This window comes from Brienomyrus brachyistius, chromosome 18, assembly GCF_023856365.1.
Source record: "Brienomyrus brachyistius isolate T26 chromosome 18, BBRACH_0.4, whole genome shotgun sequence".
In the NCBI taxonomy this organism is placed as follows: Eukaryota; Metazoa; Chordata; class Actinopteri; order Osteoglossiformes; family Mormyridae; genus Brienomyrus; species Brienomyrus brachyistius.
The window spans coordinates 765,984-790,764 of NC_064550.1; the positions used below are offsets into that span (position 1 = coordinate 765,984).

The 24,781-nt window shown below is 60.7% G+C and overlaps 1 protein-coding gene and 1 long non-coding RNA gene across 3 annotated transcripts; one reads left to right on the forward strand and one right to left on the reverse strand.

Annotated features, from left to right (window-relative positions):
• Positions 1-10: 10 nt before the first annotated feature.
• On the reverse strand, positions 11-3,162 carry LOC125713035 (uncharacterized). Its single transcript, XR_007383449.1, has 3 exons — positions 3,072-3,162; positions 257-420; positions 11-172 (listed from the first exon to the last, which is right to left on the reverse strand). It is a non-coding gene; the product is annotated as an uncharacterized LOC125713035 (long non-coding RNA).
• LOC125713025 (ankyrin repeat and SAM domain-containing protein 1A-like) lies at positions 2,951-24,380 on the forward strand. Of its 2 annotated transcripts, XM_048983799.1 has the most exons (5): positions 2,951-3,328; positions 12,643-12,723; positions 12,856-13,012; positions 13,389-13,451; positions 23,892-24,334. In XM_048983799.1, exons 1-5 carry the CDS (start codon positions 3,153-3,155, stop codon positions 24,309-24,311), a joined length of 897 nt encoding a protein of 298 aa, XP_048839756.1. In that variant the 5' UTR covers positions 2,951-3,152; the 3' UTR covers positions 24,312-24,334. The 2 variants fall into 2 exon arrangements, with proteins under 2 accessions (XP_048839756.1, XP_048839757.1); XM_048983800.1 differs by lacking the exon at positions 13,389-13,451 and having other exon boundaries at positions 23,892-24,380.
• Positions 24,381-24,781: the final 401 nt, after the last annotated feature.

Consider the following 24,781-nt stretch of genomic DNA (forward strand, 5'->3'; position numbering starts at 1 on the left):
TGCACTTTTACTTTGCGGGACCAAGACATCGTGGTTCGTGTTGGGTTTTCCTTAGTGGGGCCAGCTGAGCTGCAGTGCCGCGTGGTCTGTTCCTGTCCGATTGGCACATCGGCAAGCCTACATCCCCTGGACCTGGGCTGCGACACCAGCTGACGACATCTCTAGCCAGCTACTGAAACGGAAAACACTAAATGTCAAGATCTATTTTAATGGGTAGTAAATTAGACCAATAAGCAAATGAACGATGCGTACTGACTGATATCATTTAGTGGAAGCGCAGTCAGCTTTGTGCAGGGTTTGTGGCGATGGTCTGGGCGGTTTACTTCCATACTCAATGGTCAGTGTCCACACAGAGGACATGTAACGTAAGTACAGGTCATCTTTGCTTTTTCTAAGGTCCCCTGTTGAGTGTAGAACAGCCTGTTTTAAAATAAAAATGTGCCCAAACACCATTGTATTGCATAGACATGTTTCAGTTTGTACAGCTAAAATAAACAAACAAGCCAAATGTCAAAAGACAGACATTGCTGTCAGTATATCAATAGGCCTGGCTGATTAGCGGTAAGTGAAATGACTGCTTCTTTGCAGGACTGCCGATTTGGTTCTATCCACCTGATTCCTGTAAGCCCTTCAGTGACAGATCATGGTAAAACCTAAGCTCTCTTCATAATCAAAAATCCGGGGCCTGTGTCACGAAGCAGCATTTCTTTCTTAACCAGATTACTTGTCGGATTTAAGGTGCCCCAGTTTAAATGGACTTTATCTTCGTTCACTTACATTTAGCCAAGACTACCTTAACAAGTTACCTGACTAGCAAAAAAAAAAATCCCATTTAGTGAAGCAGGTTCCAGTTCATTCACACCCACCTTCGTTCTCACTCCCTTTCTGCCAGTGTTTAATGCCTTGAAAATGTACAGAGTAACAATCACGCATCGAGAGACTGATGAATGTGCGATGGACTGTAACGACAAAAGCCAACTGGGGACTGTAGTTCAGATTAGCAATATCTAGCCTCTTAACTTCCGTGACAACTCTGGGCGGAGATCAGAGCATGACTTCGTCCACAAGTTTTTAAGGATCCAAAGCACTATAGTGCTATGGACCATTATTTGATTTTTTTTTTTGCTCTTATACTCTGTACAAATTAAGCTATAAGGATCAACTTTACTAAAATGTATAATTTCGAACAAAGTGAAATGACAAAAAAAACACATTGAGGACCTCTGGGCATGGGAAACACAGTACGCCCCCTAGTGGTGAGTGCCCACTGGAAACTGGGCTAGTGATGGCGATCGATGTGGAACATCATTACCGCAGCGGCCTCCATTGGGTCCCCTAACACTACACACTGCATCTCAGCTTCCTCTGCCAAAGTCTCAGTGGCACGGAATGGAAGACAATGGACCCCCCTGCACAAGGGCGTAGAGGAGAGTTTGATGCTGCAGAGACACATCCCCCCCCCCCCCCCAAATTCCTACACCTATAATGTCCTCACATTCCCCTTTCAAAATACTAAATTGTTTGGCTAAATGTTACTTAGACCTATGTAGCAGGCCAGAGCTGATTGTCATTTTTAATACCAATGTTACAATGTTACAAATGCATTTTTTTTTCTCTTTGCAAAACACACAAGGCATGTCTGTAGTCTACACTAGCTGTCAGCACTGACGCTCCTTAGCTTAATGGCATGACTTTGTTAGGTGAGTAAGAGTGGATTAAGCTGATGAAATATAGGAAGCAGTGCAGGGCACTTAGAGCCTTGGAGGCTGGGTGCTGGGGTGAGGGTGGGGGGTTCTGCATATCTTAATTACTACTGATGTCACACTGCCCTTTTTTGGTCTTATTTACATGTATAATTGCAGCAGTTTTACTTTTGCGAAATGCCCATTCAGTTCCAGGGAGCCATTTATTTGTAATCCAAGACGGAAACATGAGCCCAGTCGGTTCGGTCAGTGGTTATGGATCCGTCTCGCATCCAGATTCCTGAATAACCAGCGATCGATCCCACTTGTGGGCTATTAAACAAGATACACCATATGATGACAGCAAAGCCAAAGACAAGGGCTGCCTATTCATCTGGCTATCTGTACACAGGTGGCTTTAATCACTGTCTCTGAGCTAAAGACGCCCTGTTAGATGATGACTTTCTCATATGATTTTACACTTCCTTTATTCACCCAGGTTCTCATCCATCTATGGATAGAATAATGACCTTTCTACCATTTAAACCTGTTTTAAAGTATCATGATTCCATTTTAACAGATTTGTTTGTTTTTTTTTATTACCTGTAGCTTTAGAAAGATTATAAGAATCCGCATAAATTAACTGAACCTTAGAGCCAGTAAAGTAGTTTCAGAATAATCAAGACCATTTTACATTTTAACACTTAATTTTGATTATTTGTATGTCTATTTAGTTTATTCCTGATTTTCAATGGACTGTAATGTCTGTCTTTTTACATGTTTTCCAAATTCAGGGGTGGATTATTCTTTGCCCCCCCCCCCCCCCCCAAAAAAAAAAGCATTAAAAACTATGTATTGTGTATGTATTGTATTGTTCCATCAGCAGATTTAATATGTTTAACTGTTCTCTTTTTCCCATGTCGGGCCTGGACCCCCGATGTTTGCCAGTGCCATAGGCCATAGCCTAGAACATGGGTTTCCAAACTTTTCAGCCTATGCTCCCCCAAAATGATAGTGCTAGAGACACAGGACACCCTAGCTACATATCGCCATGGAGACATATTTAGACAGATATATTTCGTATTAAATTTATTTTATACACAAATAGATACATGCATTTTGTTCCTTTTGCCCCTTTTTGCAGTTTGATTATTGCTTTAATGCAGTTTTATGCATGACTGCTGAGCACAGTTTGCTGGAGTGACGTAACACCGCCCGTGGAGGACGTCACGCGGGCAGGCCGTCTCGCGGAAGTGAGGCGGCGCGTGACGTATCGCGCGCGGAGGAAGTTTCCCCCGGTGGTGCTGAAAGAAAGTTTCGGCGGAGCCGCGGAGGGGAGCGGCGGAATGGGAGTGTGACGCGCCGGGAGTGGCGAGTCAGCCGCCCTACCTGTCGCTGCTAACTAGGCTGCTTGCGTCGTCGCTGCTCTGCGCTCTCGGCCCCCCCCGTCTGCCCCTCTCTTCGTCCGAGATGGGGAAGGAGCAGGAGCTCCTAGAGGCGGCCCGCACCGGGAACCGCGCCGCCGTGGAGAAGCTCCTGTCCGCGAAGCGGCAGTCTGCCGGAGTCGGCGGCGGCTCCTCTGGAGTCGGAGGAGCGGGCGGCAGCGGTATCGGCTCCTCGTCTCACGCACTCTCCAGTCTTCTCAGGTGAGGAGGAGGGGGTGGGTCAAGACGCGGCAGACCGGAGCGCTGCGAACCGGGTCGGGTATAGTCGAACCGGAGCGGAGCGGGACCGGCGGGCCCCCAAGGTTTCCAACCCGGAATGTCGGACCAGAGCTAATCTTGCTCAAAACGCACGAAGCCTTTCGGGGGCTTGTCCCAGACACAAGCTGCAGTTAAACAATAGGCGTCCGAGCGCCGGGACCGGAGCCCCGCCGCCGTACCTCCCCGGGTCCCTCTCCTAGCACAGCCAGCCGCCCCCCGCTCCTCCCTCGCCATGTTTGAAGGCATATCGGCAGGCAGCCGGCGAGGTGGAGCCCGGCCGGGGCTCTTTGTTATGGACTGCCTTTCCACGATGCTGGCTTTACACTTCTCCGGAGAAAATCCAGGGAGCCTCGGCGCAGGGTTTCATAGACCCAACCAGCTCCTGGTCTCGTGTGGTTTGCAGCACCCGGCTTGGCTGATGGCGGACCCCCTGGTCTGTAAACCGGGTGTTCAGGTTCTTGGAAATGGATCATGCGGGATGAGAGTAGTGACAGACCCGAAAGAACAAAAGGCTGGTTCCCCCCGCCCCCATGTCTGCACCATGCTGGCTGTCAGCCCCTTTCTGCGTTTCATGCACATACATTTGCGTTTGCGCCCCCCCGGGATGAAATGTACGTATCTGTCAGTCTGCATTTTGCTTGGCGTTGGCGCAGTCTTGTGCAGAGCCGCGCTGTTTGGGGCACTTTACCTTAGCAAAGAGCATGCATCTCCATGTGTAGTGGGGGTGTGTCCTGGGGGGGACTTAACGAAACCCCTTTGCCCCCCCCCCCCCCCAACACATGCCTCTCTGGATTGAGTAACTCTAATTGTGTAAATAACGTTCCGCTCTGCTTCTCTAAGTGTTGTAAAGTGCTGAGAGTGTAAGCCTGTATGTGGCTCACCATGGCACTTACACAGCAAATCTGATCTGTGAGGGTGAGGTCAGCATATTAAAAATAAATAACGCTGAAACAAACCCAGAGGCTTAGGGCAGGGACCCAGAAATCTCCATTCCCTATTTTGACTTCCTCTCTCAGCGATGGTCTGGCTCCATTTGGAATTCAGACATTTTGGGATCCCCCTTCTATGAGATTTCTGTTTGAATTAAAATCTTTCTTCTCCTTTTTCTGCACCGCTTTTAGTTTTGAAAACATTAGTCAGCCATTTCTGTTGAAGCCCTCAAACATTCTGTGTGATGCTGACCGACTGTTTGCCTTGTTAGTCATGTGCTTGTATGAGTGTGTGCTGGTGGTGGTGTGTGGCAACTTAGGTCTGTGATCGGAAGGCCGTTGGTTCAAATCCTGTGTTGGGCAGAGTAGTCGCATCATTGTTGGACCCTTAACCTGAATACTGCTCCAGGTGCACTGGATACATGGCTGACCCTGGAATCAGACTCCAAGCTTCACTTCTCACCTCTATAAGTGTGTCTATCATAGGAGAGCAAGATGAGATGTGCAAATCGCTATGCACCTGTACTTGCACAAATGGCCAATAAAGTAGCATTTAATTTTTACAGGGTGCTCTCCTCGTGACAGTGCGCCATGCTGGAGAGGGCCCGTAGATGCACGTTGGTGGAGCATCATGGAATCTCATGTCCAGCCGCTTAATCTAATTGCATTGATCCCACATAATTAGAAATTCCTATTCGTAGCGTTTCATCGTGCCCTCACAGCCGGTTGCCGTGACAGCGCTTTGGGGCACTCCACCTTCGTCTTGCCTGGGTCTGTGAGGTATAATCGATGGCTGGCAGGTTTCCATAGTGATAATGATGAGGCTAGCACATGTCGGATGAATAAACACAGGCGTTAGAGGTCTGTGCCAGCCTTGCCGGTTTTTTTGCTTTGTGCACCCCCCTCTGCACTCCCGCTCAACAATTCTTCCTCTCCCACATTTGTGTGAAAACCCTGTATTCAGTATCGCTCAGTTTGCTTATGGTTAGCCAGTTATCGCTCTCTCGATCATCAGTGTTAATAGGCTCCTTGTATCTTGCACTGAGAGCCTTGGCACCATCATCTGTAATGGGATGCGTAGTCATGCTTTGTGCCTGCGTGTGACTTCTAAAAGGTAAATGAACGGCGTGGCGGTGGGCTGCACGAGGACACGCTGTCGTCATATTGCTTCCTGTGATGTGGGCCATGTGAGCAGCTGGATGGCTGTGATACGCATTTTGGTTCCATTCGAAAGTGACAGTGGCCGTTTGCCAGACAAGAATAGCCTGTGTAGAGAGCAGGGCTGTTTTTATCCTGCACCGAATTCGTGCCATTTCCGTGCCCTGCCAACAGCAACGCGAGTCTGCGTGCCCGGACTCGTGGCGTTCCTGCAAATGAGGCGTTGTTGTATCCCCCCCCCCCCACTCTCTGTGCTTTCATTCAGGCGTCTTCGCTCAAGCGGCAGAAGCTTTGTCGCGTCGCAGTCATGCTCGTGTTCCTCGGGGCCTAGACTGGACGCTCCCTTTGCAGCTAGGGATGCGTTTCAGTGAAAGTCAGATGCTGCCGATTTTAAGGTTTGCGAATCACACCCCCAGTGTGCCATTACAGGAAGAATGATCTGCCAGTTTACTTGGTATGACTTGTACCCACTGTGTGCCATTACAGGAAGAATGATCTGCCAGTTTACTTGGTATGACTTGTACCCCCAGTGTGCCGTTACAGGAAGAATGATCTGCCAGTTTACTTGGTATGACTTGTACCCACGGTGTGCCATTACAGGAAGAATGATCTGCCAGTTTACTTGGTATGACTTGTACCCACGGTGTGCCATTACAGGAAGAATGATCTGCCAGTTTACTTGGTATGACTTGTACCCACTGTGTGCCATTACAGGAAGAATGATCTGCCAGTTTACTTGGTATGACTTGTACCCACGGTGTGCCATTACAGGAAGAATGATCTGCCAGTTTACTTGGTATGACTTGTACCCACGGTGTGCCGTTACAGGAAGAATGATCTGCCAGTTTACTTGGTATGACTTGTACCCACGGTGTGCCGTTACAGGAAGAATGATCTGTCAGTTTACTTGGTATGGCTTGTACCCACAGTGTGCCGTTACAGGAAGAGCGACTTGGTGCTCGTATGTGTGGATCAGCTTCCCCTTTGGGGTCCGATCGACATCCTCGGCGTGCTGGTCAAGCACTTCCCCTGCTTGAGCTCGAGGCGTCTGACGGAGGCTTGTCACAGTATAAGTCCCGCCTCCCTGCTGTTATTGTGATAGATGGATGCTGTCTTGCGGCTGTTAACCAATGCTTTCTCACCCCCTTCCTACGTCATTTTACTTCTATAATCTGCATAAGAAGGGTTTTTGAAGTATTGGGTGGAACCTGCACAATAATGCTACGTTAATTTTGACATCGCATGTTATGCACATACAGTTGTCACATCTCAAGTACTGTGATAGTCAGCCGGGTTAAGACGATGATACTCTAAGATGTTCTCACTGTGTAATAGGAAACAAAGCTTAGCTAGCTTGGCAATTTTAATAATAGTTCTTTTTCAAGATTATCTAGGCCCAGTTCATGAACTCTGCAGATGCTCTCAGACAATTATAACCATTTTCATCTTTACTGCTGGACTCACTCATAGACAGTGTGGTGAAAATCAAAATCATTTGTGAAAAATCAATCAAAAATGAGTGAAGAGGATAAAAGCGAACAAGAACTGGTAATCAAAAGGCTGTATGCTGTGTGGAAATATTATGGATTCCACCGAGATGTCATTGAGCAGGAGCAAGTGGTTTGTCACTTGCAGGCACACCCCCAACTTATTTGACAGTCACTTTTATTTGATAGTATTCTGTTTCATGTTAGTTTATTTTTGGTTCATTTTCACCTCCTTTTTAGGTTTATTAATTTAAAATTGAAATTTAAAATATTGCAATTCCCCCCCCCCCCCCCCCCCCCCCCCCAGTATCGTGCAGTCCTAATTTCCAATAACCTATCTAGCAGTCTCTTTTGCCCAAAACAACATACTTTTTTGAGAAAGCAGGGTTAGACGGTCCTTGAAGCAATTTGGGTTAAGGGCCTTGTTCAAGGGCCCAAATGGTGAAAATGCTTTGCTGACGGGATTTTAACCAACAACCTTCTGATCAGAGGTGCAAAGCTGCACACCACCTCGATTTCAATGTGCTCTGTGGCAGATTTCAGTGTGCTTTGCGGATGCTTTTTATTGGAAGTTTGGTGTGGTCTGCCCCAGGGTGACCCGGGTCTGTCTGTCTTGGACTAGGGGATACAACCCTGTGGAGGACCATTTGCTTATACCCATGCTTACACGGTTGATCAGAGGGGCTGAATTGCATCCAGAAGGTTGGTGTTGGAAAGACTCCAGCCAACCACGAGTCTTCTGACCTCAATCTCCTCTCTCACCACCCACCTCTGAGATGTGACCTTGAGTCCTGTAAGCTGGGTAGGATTAAATCATCTGCTGTTTAATTATTGAGGTCAGTGTTTGTAGATGTGCTATTCAGACCCCCTGGCCGCTTTGGTATGGCAGACCGGCTGCGTGTGTGTGTGTGTGTGTGTGTATCGGAGAGTCTAGCTAAGAGGCTTCCGGAGGTTTGTGTAGATGTACTGCAGGTGAGCAGCCCTGCACTTCCACGGCACATTGATTTTATCGATATTTTTCCCCTGACTAGTCCAGTAGGCAGGCAGATGGCAAACTGGCAGGCTCACTAATCGGGATACCAGGAGAAGCTGGGGATCAGATTCATGCTTCTATTTAGGCAGGGGGCCATCTTCACCATGGTTGTGTGTCAGTGTCAGATATGCTTTTGTGTCCGTGGTGAGTGGGAACAAGGAAAACCTAAAACATGAATGAATTTCATATCAGCAGTGGATTGCTGGAGGGGGGCATGGTCTCATCCTGCCTTGAACCGGAGAGTCTCACATTTCTGATGGCGTCCAAGTGCTGACGTCGTATTGCCTCTTGTCATTTTCACATTAAAGTCTTGCTCTGTGATTGGTCATTCAGACCCTCACATATCTGTGGTTGGAATCTTGACGCTACTGATGATGTCGTACGTTCTTGCTGTGCGGTCTGCCCTTTCTCCCTGCTCATCCATGGTCTGCTCTGTAGGTGGCTAAATGCATTAGCTTGTGTGCTCTGTCTCTGTGAAGGAGGCGTCGGGCTTTAGATGGGGCACCTTCCTATCCTCTGACCTCCTTTCCAGCTTATGGAGACGATAGCAGTTTTTGGAATCTGGAGGTGTGTGTAGACACCTCAACACCAGCATTGTACGGGTAGAGACAGCCGTGTCATCATGCAGGCATGCAGCTCACCAGGACGGGGTAGCCCATGCAGGCTGGGAGCCACGCCCCCCCCCCCCCCCCCCCAGATCCCTTAAGGCCAAATAGCTTCTGCCTTTAGTGTCAGACCAAGTCACCCAAGCTGTCTTCTCGCCCCAGTCTTCAGTCAGGTGACTGAGCAGTATAAGAGTTGTCCTCTGAGCCCCTGATCCACATGTGCCTCGTTTTGCCTCACTGCTGTTTTCTGGCAACCCCATCTCTACGGCTGTGTTGCCTGGAATCGGATGACGGTGTCCTGCTGACCGAGCTGTTATGCGTAGGAAGGGCACAGTATTTCTCAACAGCATCATGTGGGAATGCTGCTCCAGACCTCGGTTGTGCAAGCACGATACGGAGGGATAGTGAGTGTTACCATGATGTACTTGCGTGCGCTCAGAGGGAGAAATGGAGATGAAGCAACCTGATGTGGGAAAAAGTTGGCGTCTGGGAGACTTAGGGGACAGGGCTGCCTGGTGGAAGACGGGGGCATTTGGGAGACTCAGGAGATGGGGAGATCTGACAGGAATATGGAGGTTTTCTGGGAGGCTTTGGAGATGGGACAATCTAACAAGAAGACGGAGCCATTGGGGAGACAGGGCTGCCTGACGGTGCAGTCCAGGAAACGACAGGAAGACAGCAGCATTAGGGTTGGTTAGGGTGGTTTTGAGATTAAAAGTTTTCTCATAGCTGTTATTTTTAAATATTTTTACAGTCGCTGTGTTACCACTGGAAAAACGTAGAGACTTTCTTTGCTGTGTAAACAGGCCTTACAACCTCTCAACTCTTCTCAAAGGCTCATGTGAATGTTTAGCTTCACATTTGATTAAGGAGTGAGGTCACAGGTCTGTCTTGTATCTGTGTCGCTGCCATGACATGAGTCTCTGTGTGAGACCTACCAGGTTGTACCATGTTACCGTGTCTTTCCTTTCCTCCCTCCTTCCCCACCTCTGGTCTTTCCTCTTTGCTGCACTCAGCAGTCTCCAGCCCACCTGCCTGTTCTGTGGCCAGACTTGGCTGAGCAGACACATCTTCAAACATATTTTATTTGGAGTCAGAAGAATTCCCCTCCCTCTTCCCTGCACAGAGATTTCCCCCTGGCTGTCAACATTAGGCCGCTGTGTGCCTCCCCCCTCGGAACTGCTGGAGGTTCCACAGTCAGCTGATGCTTCAGGCCTCCTGTGTTGTCCTCGGCTTTTCTCCACGTTGTTTTAAGGTGCTATTCAGCTGCCCTAGTTTCCTCTCTCTCTCTCTCTCTCTCTCTCTCTCTGATGCTCTCTCTGAAGCTCCGCCCCCCACCACTAGTCTTCCGGCACCTGCGGATGTTCTGATGTGGCTTCTGTGGCCGGTGCCGCAAGGTGTGGGTGGAGATTCGGTATCGGGCAGACGTGCTGAAGGCAAGAAACGGCAGAGCACTGCAGGGGCTCGGTGAGGGTGAACTGCCCCTGACCTCGAACCCAAAACAGGATGGAGGGGGGTTCCACCCCTCACCTGCTGGATAGGAACACAAGGTTTCCGGTGTGGAGAAGCGGCCTGATGATCGTCGAGTCCCCGTGATGCGAACGCCAGGGGCTGCTTTGGGTTATCGGAGGTTGATACTCTCTTGCAGTGAGCTGTGAGAAGCCCTCAGCCCATCAAGATAACTGGAACAGACCGAAATCTCCAGCTATTTCCAGTCAGGAGAACTGGGTCGCCTGCATGCTGGGCTCACTTGCGCTCTGCAGTCTGGCTGCCTCCAGGGGGGGCTGCAAGACCTAGGCTCTCGCGCTGTACACAGGGGCTGTTGATGGACATTCAGGGTATGGTTTGCGGTCGGCAGGTGTGTGACCAGCCAGATGGTGGAAGGAGGAGGCGGCCATGGATAACTAGGAGCTGGTGAGCAGCGTTAATCCACAGGAAGGCTGACATCGCGTGGAGCCCAAGCCTGAAACTCACAGGGGGATGTATCCGGACCCCTGCCTGCCTCCATGTACCCTCCCTGCTCTTGGCCTTAGCAGAGCTAGTGGCTCGTTGCCTGTTGTCGTGCCGTTACGGGTTGAACGTGGCACAAAAGGTTCGCCTTTGTCTCCTGTAGCGGCACAGATGCTCGGAGACAGACGTTTCCTGAGCGCCTGTATTTAGGTAGGATCCCAGGATGTGTGGAATCAATCTTTGGGGATCTGGGTCTGCTGTGCTAACCTTGGGCTGCTCTGTGCTGCTTGTCTGACAGCCTCTGTCTGTACGAAGCTGACTTTCAGACACAAAGCACCGATATCAGGGCTAGAAGAGCCCAATCACAGGAGGGATGACTTGAAGACGAGGCATGGTTTCCACTTTGCTTTTCCCCCCCGGCTGTTTTGGATCTTGTCAGCCACCATAATGTTTTCGCAGCCCCTCTGCCCACCTGTCTTGGACCGTGAGCTGTGAGCCTCTGTTTTGCAGATTCTGTTTATCATCTGGGACAGGCTGGCAGGGTCTGTGTGTCAGTCTGTGTGTCAGTCAGGGTCTGTGTGTCAGTCTGCGTGTCAGTCAGGGTCTGTGTGTCAACCACAGCCTCATGCCTCGTTAAGCAACGCCTGACAGCACCGGAACCGCAGGGCAGCTCATCTGGGCCGAGCTTACCAGGGCGAGAACTGGCTCCCAGACCGTTGCTCTTTGCAGTCCATACTGAGCTAGTTATGTGTCACCTGGCCCAGTCCACATGGATACAATAAGAGACAATGACACGGGGGAGGAATGAACCGGGGGGGAGGGGGACCTCAGACATGGTTCTGACACCCCCCCCCCCCCAGAGGGCTTGTTACGCAAAAGGCTGTCCCAGCATGGCCCCAGAGCAGCCCAGAAAGAGTCAGGAGGATTGTTTCTGGAGATATTGGATGTCAGCCCTCCTCTGGAGCTCCTTCCAGATTGCCCTCTGTGATCTGCTAGGAATCACCTGGTCTGACTGTCCTCGTCTGCTAATCCATATCCCACGAGATGGTGCGTAAACAGCGGGTGTTCCTGAAGCCAGCGTCCAAAGTCCAGCCGCTCCCTGTGACTGAGTGAGTGTGCTTAGTCTGCTGGCTTGTCACACTTCCTTTGTGTGAACTGCGTAACTCTGAAACTGCATTCGGAGAAAACAGACCAATGTGACCTTGCTGTTTCTGGAATGGGGGTCAGCCTCCATTTCAGCAGCGTGAATGCGGAGGCGCGCCCTGCGCCCTGCTGTTTGTCTCAACCTGTCCCTGACACCCTCCGCAAATCCTCCTGCCGTTTCCTCATTCCATAGCCTCAGCCTGCTCTGTGTTCTGCACACGTCGCCCCCTGCAGGCACTTTCTTGTTCTGCGCACAGAAAAACACCTTCTATTGTTTGTAGTGTCAAGTTTCCTGTTTTGTGTGTCGAAATCCCCATGCAGAATGAGGTAGCCACTCCAAAGCAGCACGTGTCATCAGCACGAGGCGGTGGAATGATGCGTTCTGGGTTTCAGTTGTGGGAAGACTCGGCTGCTTCACACAGTTAATTGCTGTCATGTCTGGGTCCAGTCTGGTCCGATCCACTTGCTTGTGACCACTTGCCACCTGCATGACCAGTTAGCAACCGTGCAGCGAGAGCAAGCCAGTGCCGTCCTGTTACTGGCCCTTGGGAAAATGGGAGGGGTTTTTCTACAACTGGCCTGTGTCTGTGAGACGTGCGTGTGACTGTGCACATGTGTGTGACTGTGCATGAATCTGTGCATGTGTGTGTAACTGTGAATGGGTGTGATTCTGCGCATGCCCATGAGACTGCGTGTGCGAGGCTGTGCATGTGACCGTATGTGTTGGACTGTGCGTAAGACACTGCATGTGATTGTGCATGTGACTGTGACTGCACCTGTGACTCTGCACAGTACTGTACCGCCCTTGTGACTGTGCATGTGTGTGTGACTGCGTTTGACTGTGCATGAGACTGAATGTGTGCAAAAAAAAAGGGGCCGTGCGTGTGCGTAAAACTCTGCTGTATCCGCACCTGCACATCTGTTCATGTTGGCTTCCTCTCTGTCCAAACAGCATCTGGAGGGGCCCCAATGTGAACTGCGTGGACAGCACTGGATACACCCCCCTCCACCACGCCGCCCTCAACGGCCACAGGTGGGTGGTACTCCTGAGCCTGGGGCTGGGGAGGGAGGGGAGGAGAGGCTCCCAGAGGCCCTGATGGTGCGGTTCCCACTCGGCAGCTTAACGAGCCTCCACCCGTGTGTCTGTTGGCTTCGTGTTTTGCAGTGATATCGTGGAGCTGCTCCTGCGGAACGAAGCCCTGACCAACATCGCCGACAACAAGGGCTGCTACCCGCTGCACCTGGCTGCCTGGAAGGGTGACCAGCGCATCGTGCGGCTGCTCGTCCACCAAGGGCCGTCCCACCCCAAGCTCAATGGGCAGGTCTGCTCGTCGGGGCCCCTCGGGGGTCAGGGGGCCGTCTGCCGTCCGTCTCGTGGCTTCACGGGGGTGGTCATGTGCCGGGGGCGGTCGGGGAGGTCCATTTGAACGGCTCAGAAGTCAGAGTCGCTCCCACCCATCGGCCCACCTGCCCCTTGCATGTGGAGGAGTGGTTGGGCCATGACTCTGGTGTGTGAGATCAGTGCTATTGCAGCTAGCCCCTGTCTCACTACTGCCCCCAGCAGGCTGCTAACAGTATGGCAGCGGAGCATACCATCGGGCCCCGGGGCCGTGTTGCTTTGAGCGGCGCCCCCTTCAGGGCTGTGTTCTCTGTATGTGCACTCATGCTTGTGTGTTGCCCGTGTTCTCTTCCTCCTAGAACTCTGTAGACCCCAGAGAGTTCAAACGCTGCGGCCCGTTTGACCCGTATATTAACGCCAAGGTGCGTACCCAGGCTGCATGGCCGCCTCCCCACCGCATGGCCCCGCCAAGCAGCCTTGCTGACGCCCTCTGTCTTGCACACCTGGTCACTCTGTCACGCCAGTCCTCTCTTACGTCCCTGTGTGTGACATGCTCATCCCATTGGTGGTCTGGCGTGGGGGTGAATCTGCCTGGACCCCACCCAATGGTCTGGTTCCCTCCCCAGCCCTCTCCTCTTTTTCCTCTCGCCTGCCTCTCCCCTCTTAAAGATACACTGGCCAAGAGGGGGTGGGCGGGGCCTGACCAGCGCAGGAATGAGAGGCATGCCGACTTTCTGCTGGTTGCGCTTCAGCAAGCCGCATTCCTCATCCTGCATCACCTGGGCAGGCAGGGGCCTGTAGCCCCGAGCGCTGTAGTGGGATATTTGATTGTCTGCCTGTTTGCATCTGCCTGCTGTGTCTGCCTGTATCTGCCTGCTGCATCTGACTGTGTCTGTCTTCGCCTGTCTGTGTTATCTGTGGTCTGTGTCTGCTTGCATGCATCTGCTTGCGCTGCGTCTGCTTGTGTCTGTCTGCGTCCACCTGCTGTATATGCTTATAGTGGCCTACACCTGCATTCCCTACTCTTTGCCTTGTAGCAGCCCCCTCCTCACCCTCCATTCCTCTCCTCGCCCCCTCCTCACCCTCCATTCCTCTCCTCGCCCTGTAGGCCGCTCCCTCCCCCTCCTCACCCTGCATTGCTCTCCTGTCTCCCTCTTCATCCCGCAGTCCGCCCCTCGCCCCCTCTTCACCCCGCAGTCCGCCCCTCGCCCCCTCCTCACCCCGCAGTCCGCCCCTCGCCCCCTCTTCATCCCGCAGTCCGCCCCTCGCCCCCTCCTCACCCCGCAGTCCGCCCCTCGCCCCCTCTTCATCCCGCAGTCCGCCCCTCGCCCCCTCTTCACCCCGCAGTCCGCCCCCCGCCCCCTCCTCACCCCGCAGGTCCGCCCCCCGCCCCCTCTTCACCCCGCAGTCCGCCCCCCCGCCCCCTCTTCACCCCGCAGTCCGCCCCTCGCCCCCTCTTCATCCCGCAGTCCGCCCCTCGCCCCCTCTTCATCCCGCAGTCCGCCCCTCGCCCCCTCCTCACCCCGCAGTCCGCCCCTCGCCCCCTCTTCACCCCGCAGTCCGCCCCTCGCCCCCTCTTCACCCCGCAGTCCGCCCCCCGCCCCCTCCTCACCCCGCAGTCCGCCCCCCGCCCCCTCTTCACCCCGCAGTCCGCCCCCCGCCCCCTCTTCATCCCGCAGTCCGCCCCTCGCCCCCCTCTTCATCCCGCAGTCCGCCCCTCGCCCCCTCCTCACCCCGCAGTCCGCCCCCCGCCCCCTCCTCACCCCGCAGTCCGCCCCCCCGCCCCCTCTTCACCCCGCAGTCCGCCCCCCGCCCCCTCTTCATCCCGCAGTCCGCCCCTCGCCCCCTCTTCATCCCGCAGTCCGCCCCTCGCCCCCTCCTCACCCCCGCAGTCCGCCCCCCCGCCCCCTCTTCACCCCGCAGTCCGCCCCCCGCCCCCTCTTCACCCCGCAGTCCGCCCCCCGCCCCCTCCTCACCCCGCAGTCCGCCCCCCGCCCCCTCTTCACCCCGCAGTCCGCCCCTCGCCCCCTCTTCATCCCGCAGTCCGCCCCTCGCCCCCTCTTCACCCCGCAGTCCGCCCCTCGCCCCCTCTTCATCCCGCAGTCCGCCCCTCGCCCCCTCTTCACCCCGCAGTCCGCCCCTCGCCCCCTCTTCATCCCGCAGTCCGCCCCTCGCCCCCTCTTCATCCCGCAGTCCGCCCCCCGCCCCCTCTTCACCCCGCAGTCCGCCCCTCGCCCCCTCTTCACCCCGCAGTCCGCCCCTCGCCCCCTCTTCATCCCGCAGTCCGCCCCTCGCCCCCTCTTCATCCCGCAGTCCGCCCCTCGCCCCCTCTTCACCCCGCAGTCCGCCCCCCGCCCCCTCTTCACCCCGCAGTCCGCCCCTCGCCCCCTCCTCACCCCGCAGTCCGCCCCTCGCCCCCTCCTCACCCCGCAGTCCGCCCCTTGCCCCCTCTTCACCCCGCAGTCCGCCACTTGCCCCCTCCTCACCCCGCAGTCCGCCCCTTGCCCCCTCTTCACCCCGCAGTCCGCCCCCCGCCCCCTCTTCACCCCGCAGTCCGCCCCTCGCCCCCTCCTCACCCCGCAGTCCGCCCCTCGCCCCCCTCCTCACCCCGCAGTCCGCCCCTTGCCCCCTCTTCATCCCGCAGTCCGCCCCTCGCCCCCTCTTCACCCCGCAGTCCGCCCCCCGCCCCCTCTTCACCCCGCAGTCCGCCCCCCGCCCCCTCTTCACCCCGCAGTCCGCCCCTCGCCCCCTCTTCACCCCGCAGTCCGCCCCTCGCCCCCTCTTCATCCCGCAGTCCGCCCCTCGCCCCCTCTTCACCCCGCAGTCCGCCCCTTGCCCCCTCTTCATCCCGCAGTCCGCCCCTCGCCCCCTCTTCACCCCGCAGTCCGCCCCTCGCCCCCTCTTCACCCCGCAGTCCGCCCCCCGCCCCCTCTTCATCCCGCAGTCCGCCCCTCGCCCCCTCTTCATCCCGCAGTCCGCCCCCCGCCCCCTCTTCACCCCGCAGTCCGCCCCCCGCCCCCTCTTCATCCCGCAGTCCGCCCCTCGCCCCCTCTTCATCCCGCAGTCCGCCCCTCGCCCCCTCTTCACCCCGCAGTCCGCCCCCCGCCCCCTCTTCATCCCGCAGTCCGCCCCTCGCCCCCTCTTCACCCCGCAGTCCGCCCCCCGCCCCCTCTTCATCCCGCAGTCCGCCCCTCGCCCCCTCTTCATCCCGCAGTCCGCCCCTCGCCCCCTCTTCACCCCGCAGTCCGCCCCTTGCCCCCTCTTCATCCCGCAGTCCGCCCCTCGCCCCCTCTTCACCCCGCAGTCCGCCCCTTGCCCCCCTCTTCACCCCGCAGTCCGCCCCTCGCCCCCTCTTCACCCCGCAGTCCGCCCCCCGCCCCCTCTTCATCCCGCAGTCCGCCCCTCGCCCCCTCTTCATCCCGCAGTCCGCCCCCCGCCCCCTCTTCACCCCGCAGTCCGCCCCCCCGCCCCCTCTTCATCCCGCAGTCCGCCCCTCGCCCCCTCTTCACCCCGCAGTCCGCCCCTCGCCCCCTCTTCACCCCGCAGTCCGCCCCCCGCCCCCTCTTCATCCCGCAGTCCGCCCCTCGCCCCCTCTTCATCCCGCAGTCCGCCCCCCGCCCCCTCTTCACCCCGCAGTCCGCCCCCCGCCCCCTCTTCATCCCGCAGTCCGCCCCCCCGCCCCCTCTTCACCCCGCAGTCCGCCCCCCGCCCCCTCTTCATCCCGCAGTCCGCCCCCCGCCCCCCTCTTCATCCCGCAGTCCGCCCCTCGCCCCCTCTTCATCCCGCAGTCCGCCCCTCGCCCCCTCCTCACCCCGCAGTCCGCCCCTCGCCCCCTCTTCACCCCGCAGTCCGCCCCTCGCCCCCTCTTCACCCCGCAGTCCGCCCCCCGCCCCCTCCTCACCCTCCATTCCTCTCCTCACCCCGCAGTCCGCCCCCCGCCCCCTCTTCACCCCGCAGTCCGCCCCTCGCCCCCTCTTCATCCCGCAGTCCGCCCCTCGCCCCCTCTTCATCCCGCAGTCCGCCCCTCGCCCCCCTCCTCACCCCGCAGTCCGCCCCTCGCCCCCTCTTCACCCCGCAGTCCGCCCCTCGCCCCCTCTTCACCCCGCAGTCCGCCCACCCGCCCCCTCCTCACCCCGCAGTCCGCCCCCCGCCCCCTCTTCACCCCGCAGTCCGCCCCCCGCCCCCTCTTCATCCCGCAGTCCGCCCCTCGCCCCCTCTTCATCCCGCAGTCCGCCCCTCGCCCCCCTCCTCACCCCGCAGTCCGCCCCCCGCCCCCTCCTCACCCCGCAGTCCGCCCCCCGCCCCCTCTTCACCCCGCAGTCCGCCCCCCGCCCCCTCTTCACCCCGCAGTCCGCCCCCCGCCCCCTCCTCACCCCGCAGTCCGCCCCCCGCCCCCTCTTCACCCCGCAGTCCGCCCCTCGCCCCCTCTTCATCCCGCAGTCCGCCCCTCGCCCCCTCTTCACCCCGCAGTCCGCCCCTCGCCCCCTCTTCATCCCGCAGTCCGCCCCTCGCCCCCTCTTCACCCCGCAGTCCGCCCCTCGCCCCCTCTTCATCCCGCAGTCCGCCCCCCGCCCCCTCTTCATCCCGCAGTCCGCCCCCCGCCCCCTCTTCACCCCGCAGTCCGCCCCTCGCCCCCTCTTCACCCCCGCAGTCCGCCCCTCGCCCCCTCTTCATCCCGCAGTCCGCCCCTCGCCCCCTCTTCATCCCGCAGTCCGCCCCCCGCCCCCTCTTCACCCCGCAGTCCGCCCCCCGCCCCCCTCTTCACCCCGCAGTCCGCCCCTCGCCCCCTCCTCACCCCGCAGTCCGCCCCTCGCCCCCCTCCTCACCCCGCAGTCCGCCCCTTGCCCCCTCTTCACCCCGCAGTCCGCCACTTGCCCCCCTCCTCACCCCGCAGTCCGCCCCTTGCCCCCTCTTCACCCCGCAGTCCGCCCCTCGCCCCCCTCCTCACCCCGCAGTCCGCCCCTTGCCCCCTCTTCATCCCGCAGTCCGCCCCTCGCCCCCTCTTCACCCCGCAGTCCGCCCCCCGCCCCCTCTTCACCCCGCAGTCCGCCCCCCGCCCCCTCTTCACCCCGCAGTCCGCCCCTCGCCCCCTCTTCACCCCGCAGTCCGCCCCTCGCCCCCTCTTCATCCCGCAGTCCGCCCCTCGCCCCCTCTTCACCCCGCAGTCCGCCCCTTGCCCCCTCTTCATCCCGCAGTCCGCCCCTCGCCCCCTCTTCACCCCGCAGTCCGCCCCTCGCCCCCTCTTCACCCCGCAGTCCGCCCCCCGCCCCCTCTTCATCCCGCAGTCCGCCCCTCGCCCCCTCTTCATCCCGCAGTCCGCCCCCCGCCCCCTCTTCACCCCGCAGTCCGCCCCCCGCCCCCTCTTCACCCCGCAGTCCGCCCCTCGCCCCCTCTTCACCCCGCAGTCCGCCCCTCGCCCCCCTCTTCATCCCGCAGTCCGCCCCCCGCCCCCTCTTCATCCCGCAGTCCGCCCCCCGCCCCCTCTTCATCCCGCAGTCCGCCCCCCGCCCCCTCTTCACCCCGCAGTCCGCCCCCCGCCCCCTCTTCATCCCGCAGTCCGCCCCTCGCCCCCTCTTCACCCCGCAGTCCGCCCCTCGCCCCCTCTTCATCCCGCAGTCCGCCCCTCGCCCCCTCTTCACCCCGCAGTCCGCCCCCCGCCCCCTCTTCACCCCGCAGTCCGCCCCCCGCCCCCTCTTCACCCCGCAGTCCGCCCCTCGCCCCCTCTTCATCCCGCAGTCCGCCCCTCGCCCCCTCTTCATCCCGCAGTCCGCCCCCCGCCCCCTCTTCACCCCGCAGTCCGCCCCTCGCCCCCTCTTCACCCTGCAGTCCGCCCCTCGCCCCCTCTTCATCCCGCAGTCCGCCCCCCGCCCCCTCTTCACCCCGCAGTCCGCCCCCCGCCCCCTCTTCACCCCGCAGTCCGCCCCTCGCCCCCTCTTCATCCCGCAGTCCGCCCCTCGCCCCCTCTTCATCCCGCAGTCCGCCCCCCGCCCCCTCTTCATCCCGCAGTCCGCCCCCCGCCCCCTCTTCACCCCGCAGTCCGCCCCCCCGCCCCCTCTTCACCCCGCAGTCCGCCCCCCGCCCCCTCTTCACCCCGCAGTCCGCCCCCCGCCCCCTCTTCACCCCGCAGTCCGCCCCCCGCCCCCTCTTCATCCCGCAGTCCGCCCCCCGCCCCCTCTTCACCCCGCAGTCCGCCCCCCGCCCCCTCTTCACCCCGCAGTCCGCCCCCCGCCCCCCTCTTCACCCCGCAGTCCGCCCCCCGCCCCCTCTTCACCCCGCAGTCCGCCCCCCGCCCCCTCTTCACCCCGCAGTCCGCCCCCCGCCCCCTCTTCATCCCGCAGTCCGCCCCCCGCCCCCTCTTCACCCCGCAGTCCGCCCCCCGCCCCCTCTTCACCCCGCAGTCCGCCCCCCGCCCCCTCTTCACCCCGCAGTCCGCCCCCCCGCCCCCTCTTCATCCCGCAGTCCGCCCCCCGCCCCCTCTTCACCCCGCAGTCCGCCCCCCGCCCCCTCTTCATCCCGCAGTCCGCCCCTCGCCCCCTCTTCACCCCGCAGTCCGCCCCCCGCCCCCTCTTCACCCCGCAGTCCGCCCCTCGCCCCCTCTTCACCCCGCAGTCCGCCCCTCGCCCCCTCTTCACCCCGCAGTCCGCCCCCCGCCCCCTCTTCACCCCGCAGTCCGCCCCCCGCCCCCTCTTCATCCCGCAGTCCGCCCCTCGCCCCCTCTTCACCCCGCAGTCCGCCCCTCGCCCCCTCTTCATCCCGCAGTCCGCCCCCCGCCCCCTCTTCACCCCGCAGTCCGCCCCCCGCCCCCTCTTCATCCCGCAGTCCGCCCCCCGCCCCCTCTTCACCCCGCAGTCCGCCCCCCGCCCCCCTCCTCACCCCGCAGTCCGCCCCCCGCCCCCTCTTCACCCCGCAGTCCGCCCCCCGCCCCCCTCTTCACCCCGCAGTCCGCCCCCCGCCCCCTCTTCACCCCGCAGTCCGCCCCCCGCCCCCTCTTCACCCCGCAGTCCGCCCCTCGCCCCCCTCTTCATCCCGCAGTCCGCCCCCCGCCCCCTCTTCATCCCGCAGTCCGCCCCCCGCCCCCTCCTCACCCCGCAGTCCGCCCCCCGCCCCCTCCTCACCCCGCAGTCCGCCCCCCGCCCCCTCCTCACCCCGCAGTCCGCCCCCCGCCCCCTCCTCACCCCGCAGTCCGCCCCCCGCCCCCTCCTCACCCCGCAGTCCGCCCCCCGCCCCCTCCTCACCCCGCAGTCCGCCCCCCGCCCCCTCCTCACCCCGCAGTCCGCCCCCCGCCCCCTCCTCACCCCGCAGTCCGCCCCTCGCCCCCTCTTCATCCCGCAGTCCGCCCCTCGCCCCCTCCTCACCCCGCAGTCCGCCCCTCGCCCCCTCTTCATCCCGCAGTCCGCCCCCCGCCCCCTCTTCACCCCGCAGTCCGCCCCTCGCCCCCTCTTCACCCCGCAGTCCGCCCCCCGCCCCCTCCTCACCCCGCAGTCCGCCCCCCGCCCCCTCTTCACCCCGCAGTCCGCCCCCCGCCCCCTCCTCACCCCGCAGTCCGCCCCTCGCCCCCTCCTCACCCCGCAGTCCGCCCCCCGCCCCCTCCTCACCCCGCAGTCCGCCCCCCGCCCCCTCTTCATCCCGCAGTCCGCCCCTCGCCCCCTCCTCACCCCGCAGTCCGCCCCCCGCCCCCTCCTCACCCCGCAGTCCGCCCCCCCGCCCCCTCTTCACCCCGCAGTCCGCCCCTCGCCCCCTCCTCACCCCGCAGTCCGCCCCTCGCCCCCTCTTCATCCCGCAGTCCGCCCCCCGCCCCCTCTTCACCCCGCAGTCCGCCCCCCGCCCCCTCCTCACCCCGCAGTCCGCCCCTCGCCCCCTCCTCACCCCGCAGTCCGCCCCTCGCCCCCTCCTCACCCCGCAGTCCGCCCCTCGCCCCCTCCTCACCCCGCAGTCCGCCCCCCGCCCCCTCTTCACCCCGCAGTCCGCCCCCCGCCCCCTCCTCACCCCGCAGTCCGCCCCCCGCCCCCTCTTCACCCCGCAGTCCGCCCCCCGCCCCCTCTTCACCCCGCAGTCCGCCCCCCGCCCCCCTCCTCACCCCGCAGTCCGCCCCCCCGCCCCCCTCTTCACCCCGCAGTCCGCCCCCCGCCCCCTCTTCACCCCGCAGTCCGCCCCCCGCCCCCTCTTCACCCCGCAGTCCGCCCCTCGCCCCCTCTTCACCCCGCAGTCCGCCCCTCGCCCCCTCTTCACCCCGCAGTCCGCCCCCCGCCCCCTCTTCACCCCGCAGTCCGCCCCCCGCCCCCTCCTCACCCCGCAGTCCGCCCCCCGCCCCCTCTTCATCCCGCAGTCCGCCCCCCGCCCCCTCCTCACCCCGCAGTCCGCCCCCCGCCCCCTCTTCACCCCGCAGTCCGCCCCCCGCCCCCTCTTCACCCCGCAGTCCGCCCCCCGCCCCCTCTTCACCCCGCAGTCCGCCCCCCGCCCCCTCCTCACCCCGCAGTCCGCCCCCCGCCCCCTCTTCACCCCGCAGTCCGCCCCTCGCCCCCTCTTCATCCCGCAGTCCGCCCCCCGCCCCCTCTTCACCCCGCAGTCCGCCCCTCGCCCCCTCCTCACCCCGCAGTCCGCCCCCCGCCCCCTCTTCATCCCGCAGTCCGCCCCCCGCCCCCTCTTCACCCCGCAGTCCGCCCCTCGCCCCCTCCTCACCCCGCAGTCCGCCCCTCGCCCCCTCCTCACCCCGCAGTCCGCCCCTCGCCCCCTCTTCACCCCGCAGTCCGCCCCTCGCCCCCTCTTCACCCCGCAGTCCGCCCCTCGCCCCCTCCTCACCCCGCAGTCCGCCCCTCGCCCCCTCCTCACCCCGCAGTCCGCCCCTCGCCCCCTCCTCACCCCGCAGTCCGCCCCTCGCCCCCTCTTCACCCCGCAGTCCGCCCCTCGCCCCCTCTTCACCCCGCAGTCCGCCCCCCGCCCCCTCCTCACCCCGCAGTCCGCCCCCCGCCCCCCTCCTCACCCCGCAGTCCGCCCCCCGCCCCCTCCTCACCCCGCAGTCCGCCCCCCGCCCCCTCCTCACCCCGCAGTCCGCCCCCCGCCCCCTCCTCACCCCGCAGTCCGCCCCCCGCCCCCTCCTCACCCCGCAGTCCGCCCCCCGCCCCCTCCTCACCCCGCAGTCCGCCCCCCGCCCCCTCTTCACCCCGCAGTCCGCCCCCCGCCCCCTCTTCACCCCGCAGTCCGCCCCCCGCCCCCTCCTCACCCCGCAGTCCGCCCCCCCGCCCCCTCCTCACCCCGCAGTCCGCCCCCCGCCCCCTCCTCACCCCGCAGTCCGCCCCCCGCCCCCTCTTCACCCCGCAGTCCGCCCCCCGCCCCCTCCTCACCCTGCATTGCTCTCTTTGCCCACTCCTCATCCCCCTATCCCCTCTTTCATTGACACAGATCATCACTGTCAGCTTTCAGCTGGCTCACCACATGGATGCATTTGTTACGAGCTCTGTACCATGACATGGCCTGATTGGCCGAGGTGTGAATCACTCACACGCCCGTGGGTGAGATCTCATGACGTGATTGTGCCTCACGCAGATGTGCTTTTGCTGACAATCAGACCATGTGGATATTAATGTTCCACGCTGTCTTTTATTTTTATCGGCTTATTGGGTCACTGACTTGATGGTTGCCAACACGCCCCCCCCCGCCCATGAGCAACATGCCCCCCAGCTGTAATTGTCATGCAGATTATTCTCACACATACTCACAGATGGGCTGCGATGCCGCCGTCTTGACGGTTCCGGTCCTGCTTCGCCATGCCCCTCTTGCCAAGCAGCCCCGTCTGTGCGGAGAGTGAGGACCCCCTCCCATTGTATGGGCTGCTGTGTGGTATTGCGCCTGGTGGGGCGGTTTGGCCCATGCCCATGCGGGCTCTGCTTCTTTGTCTTTGTGGTTCTCCGTTCCCAGTCCCCCAAGCCAGCGGAGCCGTTTTCCGCCGGGCTCCTTGTGCTTCTGCTGTTTATACACAGTCTCTCCCGCAGGCCATCCGGCACCCATCTCTGTTTGCCATTCCCCGCTTCGTGCTGGGACTTGCCCCTCTCGTCTTCAACTCAGCCACGTCTCTGGCCCCTGGTGCCGCTTGAAAGGCCCGTAGATGTGGCCCGGTTTCTTGCCCCTGCTCGTCACTCCTGGCTGAGGGAGCACTGAGGCCCTGCAGTTCAGATCTGTGTCCCTCACTGCTTAACGTATCTTAGAGGTTCCCCCAAAAAGTTAAGAAGAAATCAAGCTTTGGCTGCCTTTATCTGTTGCCTTCCTTAGCTGCAACTGCTGGCATTACACAGCAGGAGTTTTACTCGGCGCCCCCTTGTGGCAAATCATGGATATAGCAGAAGACTCACAATTGTGCTGAAGCAAAGGGGGTGGGGGTCACTTACTCAGGGCTCCTCTGAGCTCGCCTGCCGTGCCCTTTCCATGAACTTGGTGGCTTTTACTTTCTGCACTGCTGGGTCTGTTGTATGCTGATGTTCCTCCAGGGTCTGTTCTCCTGCTTATCTGTAGGCTGTCTGTGCAGGGCTCTCCCCACTTCCCCTCCTCTCTTCTCTTCTCTGTCTCCTCCCTATCTCGCTTCTCTCCTGTCCTTTCCCCTCTCTCCTCTACTGTCCTCTTTCTCCGGCGCTCTCCTTTCCCATCCTTTCCTCCCCTATCTCCCCCCTCTCCTCTCTTCCCCCCCCTCCCCTCTCCCCTTTGCACCTGTGCTCCCAGCCCTGACTCTCACAGCGGTCTCGCTCTCGCAGTATGTCTTCGTCACCTGCCGTGACTATGACGGACTGCTGTACACAGTGCTGCAATTTGATTGGCTGAGGGGTCGAGCTGTCGACTGGCCCTCTCACTTCTGCCATCTCCTTCCACCACAGAACCTTGACAATGAGACTCCGCTGCACTGCGCAGCCCAGTACGGCCACACCGAGGTGGTGCGCCTCCTCCTGGAGGAGCTGACGGACCCCACCATGCGCAACAGCAAGATGGAGACTCCACTGGACCTGGCAGCCCTATACGGCCGGCTGGAGGTGGTGAAGCTGCTGCTGAGTGCCCACCCCAACCTGCTGAGCTGCTCCACCCGCAGCCATACACCGCTGCACCTGGCCGCCCGCAATGGCCACCTGGCTGTGGTGGAGGTACTGCTGGCTGCCGGCATGGACATAAACTACGAGGTAAGGTCCCGCCCCAACCCCCTGTCCCTCTGTGGTATCAGTCCACCAGATTACCCGAACATCTATGAACTGGAATCTCTCCCTGACCGCACCCTACTCCTTTGTGGTTTGGGCCCCGAGTGACGTCACAGTACCAGTTACCGATTTATAGCTTGTCACATCTAGTGTGATCCCAGTGTCCCCGGCAGCAGTGTTTGAGGTGTCGGTCTGTGTGAGGTGGTCTGGCAGAGAGCGTGCCACATCCAGCGTGATCCCCGTGTCCCCGGCAGCAGTGTGTGAGGTGTCGGTCTGTGTGAGGTGGTCTAGCAGAGAGCGTGCCACATTCAGTGTGATCCCTGTGTCCCCGGCAGCAGTGTGTGAGGTGCCGGTCTGTGTGAGGTGGTTTGGAAAAGAGTGTTCCATATCCAGCGTAATCCCTGTGTCCCCGATAGCATGTGTGAGGTCTTGGTCTGTGTGAGGTGGTCTGGCAGAGAGCGTGCCACATCCAGCATGATCCCTGTGTCCCCGATAGCATGTGTGAGGTCTTGGTCTGTGTGAGGTGGTCTGGCAGAGAGCGTGCCACATCCAGCGTGATCCCCGTCTCCCCGGCAGCA

Bases quoted from the DNA above. Each gene is read 5' to 3' on its own strand.
- LOC125713025 (XM_048983799.1), top strand. From the start codon at position 3,153: ATGGGGAAGGAGCAGGAGCTCCTAGAGGCGGCCCGCACCGGGAACCGC. The intron at 3,329-12,642 runs GTGAGGAGGAGG...CTGTCCAAACAG, and splicing joins GCACTCTCCAGTCTTCTCAG to CATCTGGAGGGGCCCCAATG. The intron at 13,452-23,891 runs GTGCGTACCCAG...CTTCCACCACAG, and splicing joins ACCCGTATATTAACGCCAAG to AACCTTGACAATGAGACTCC.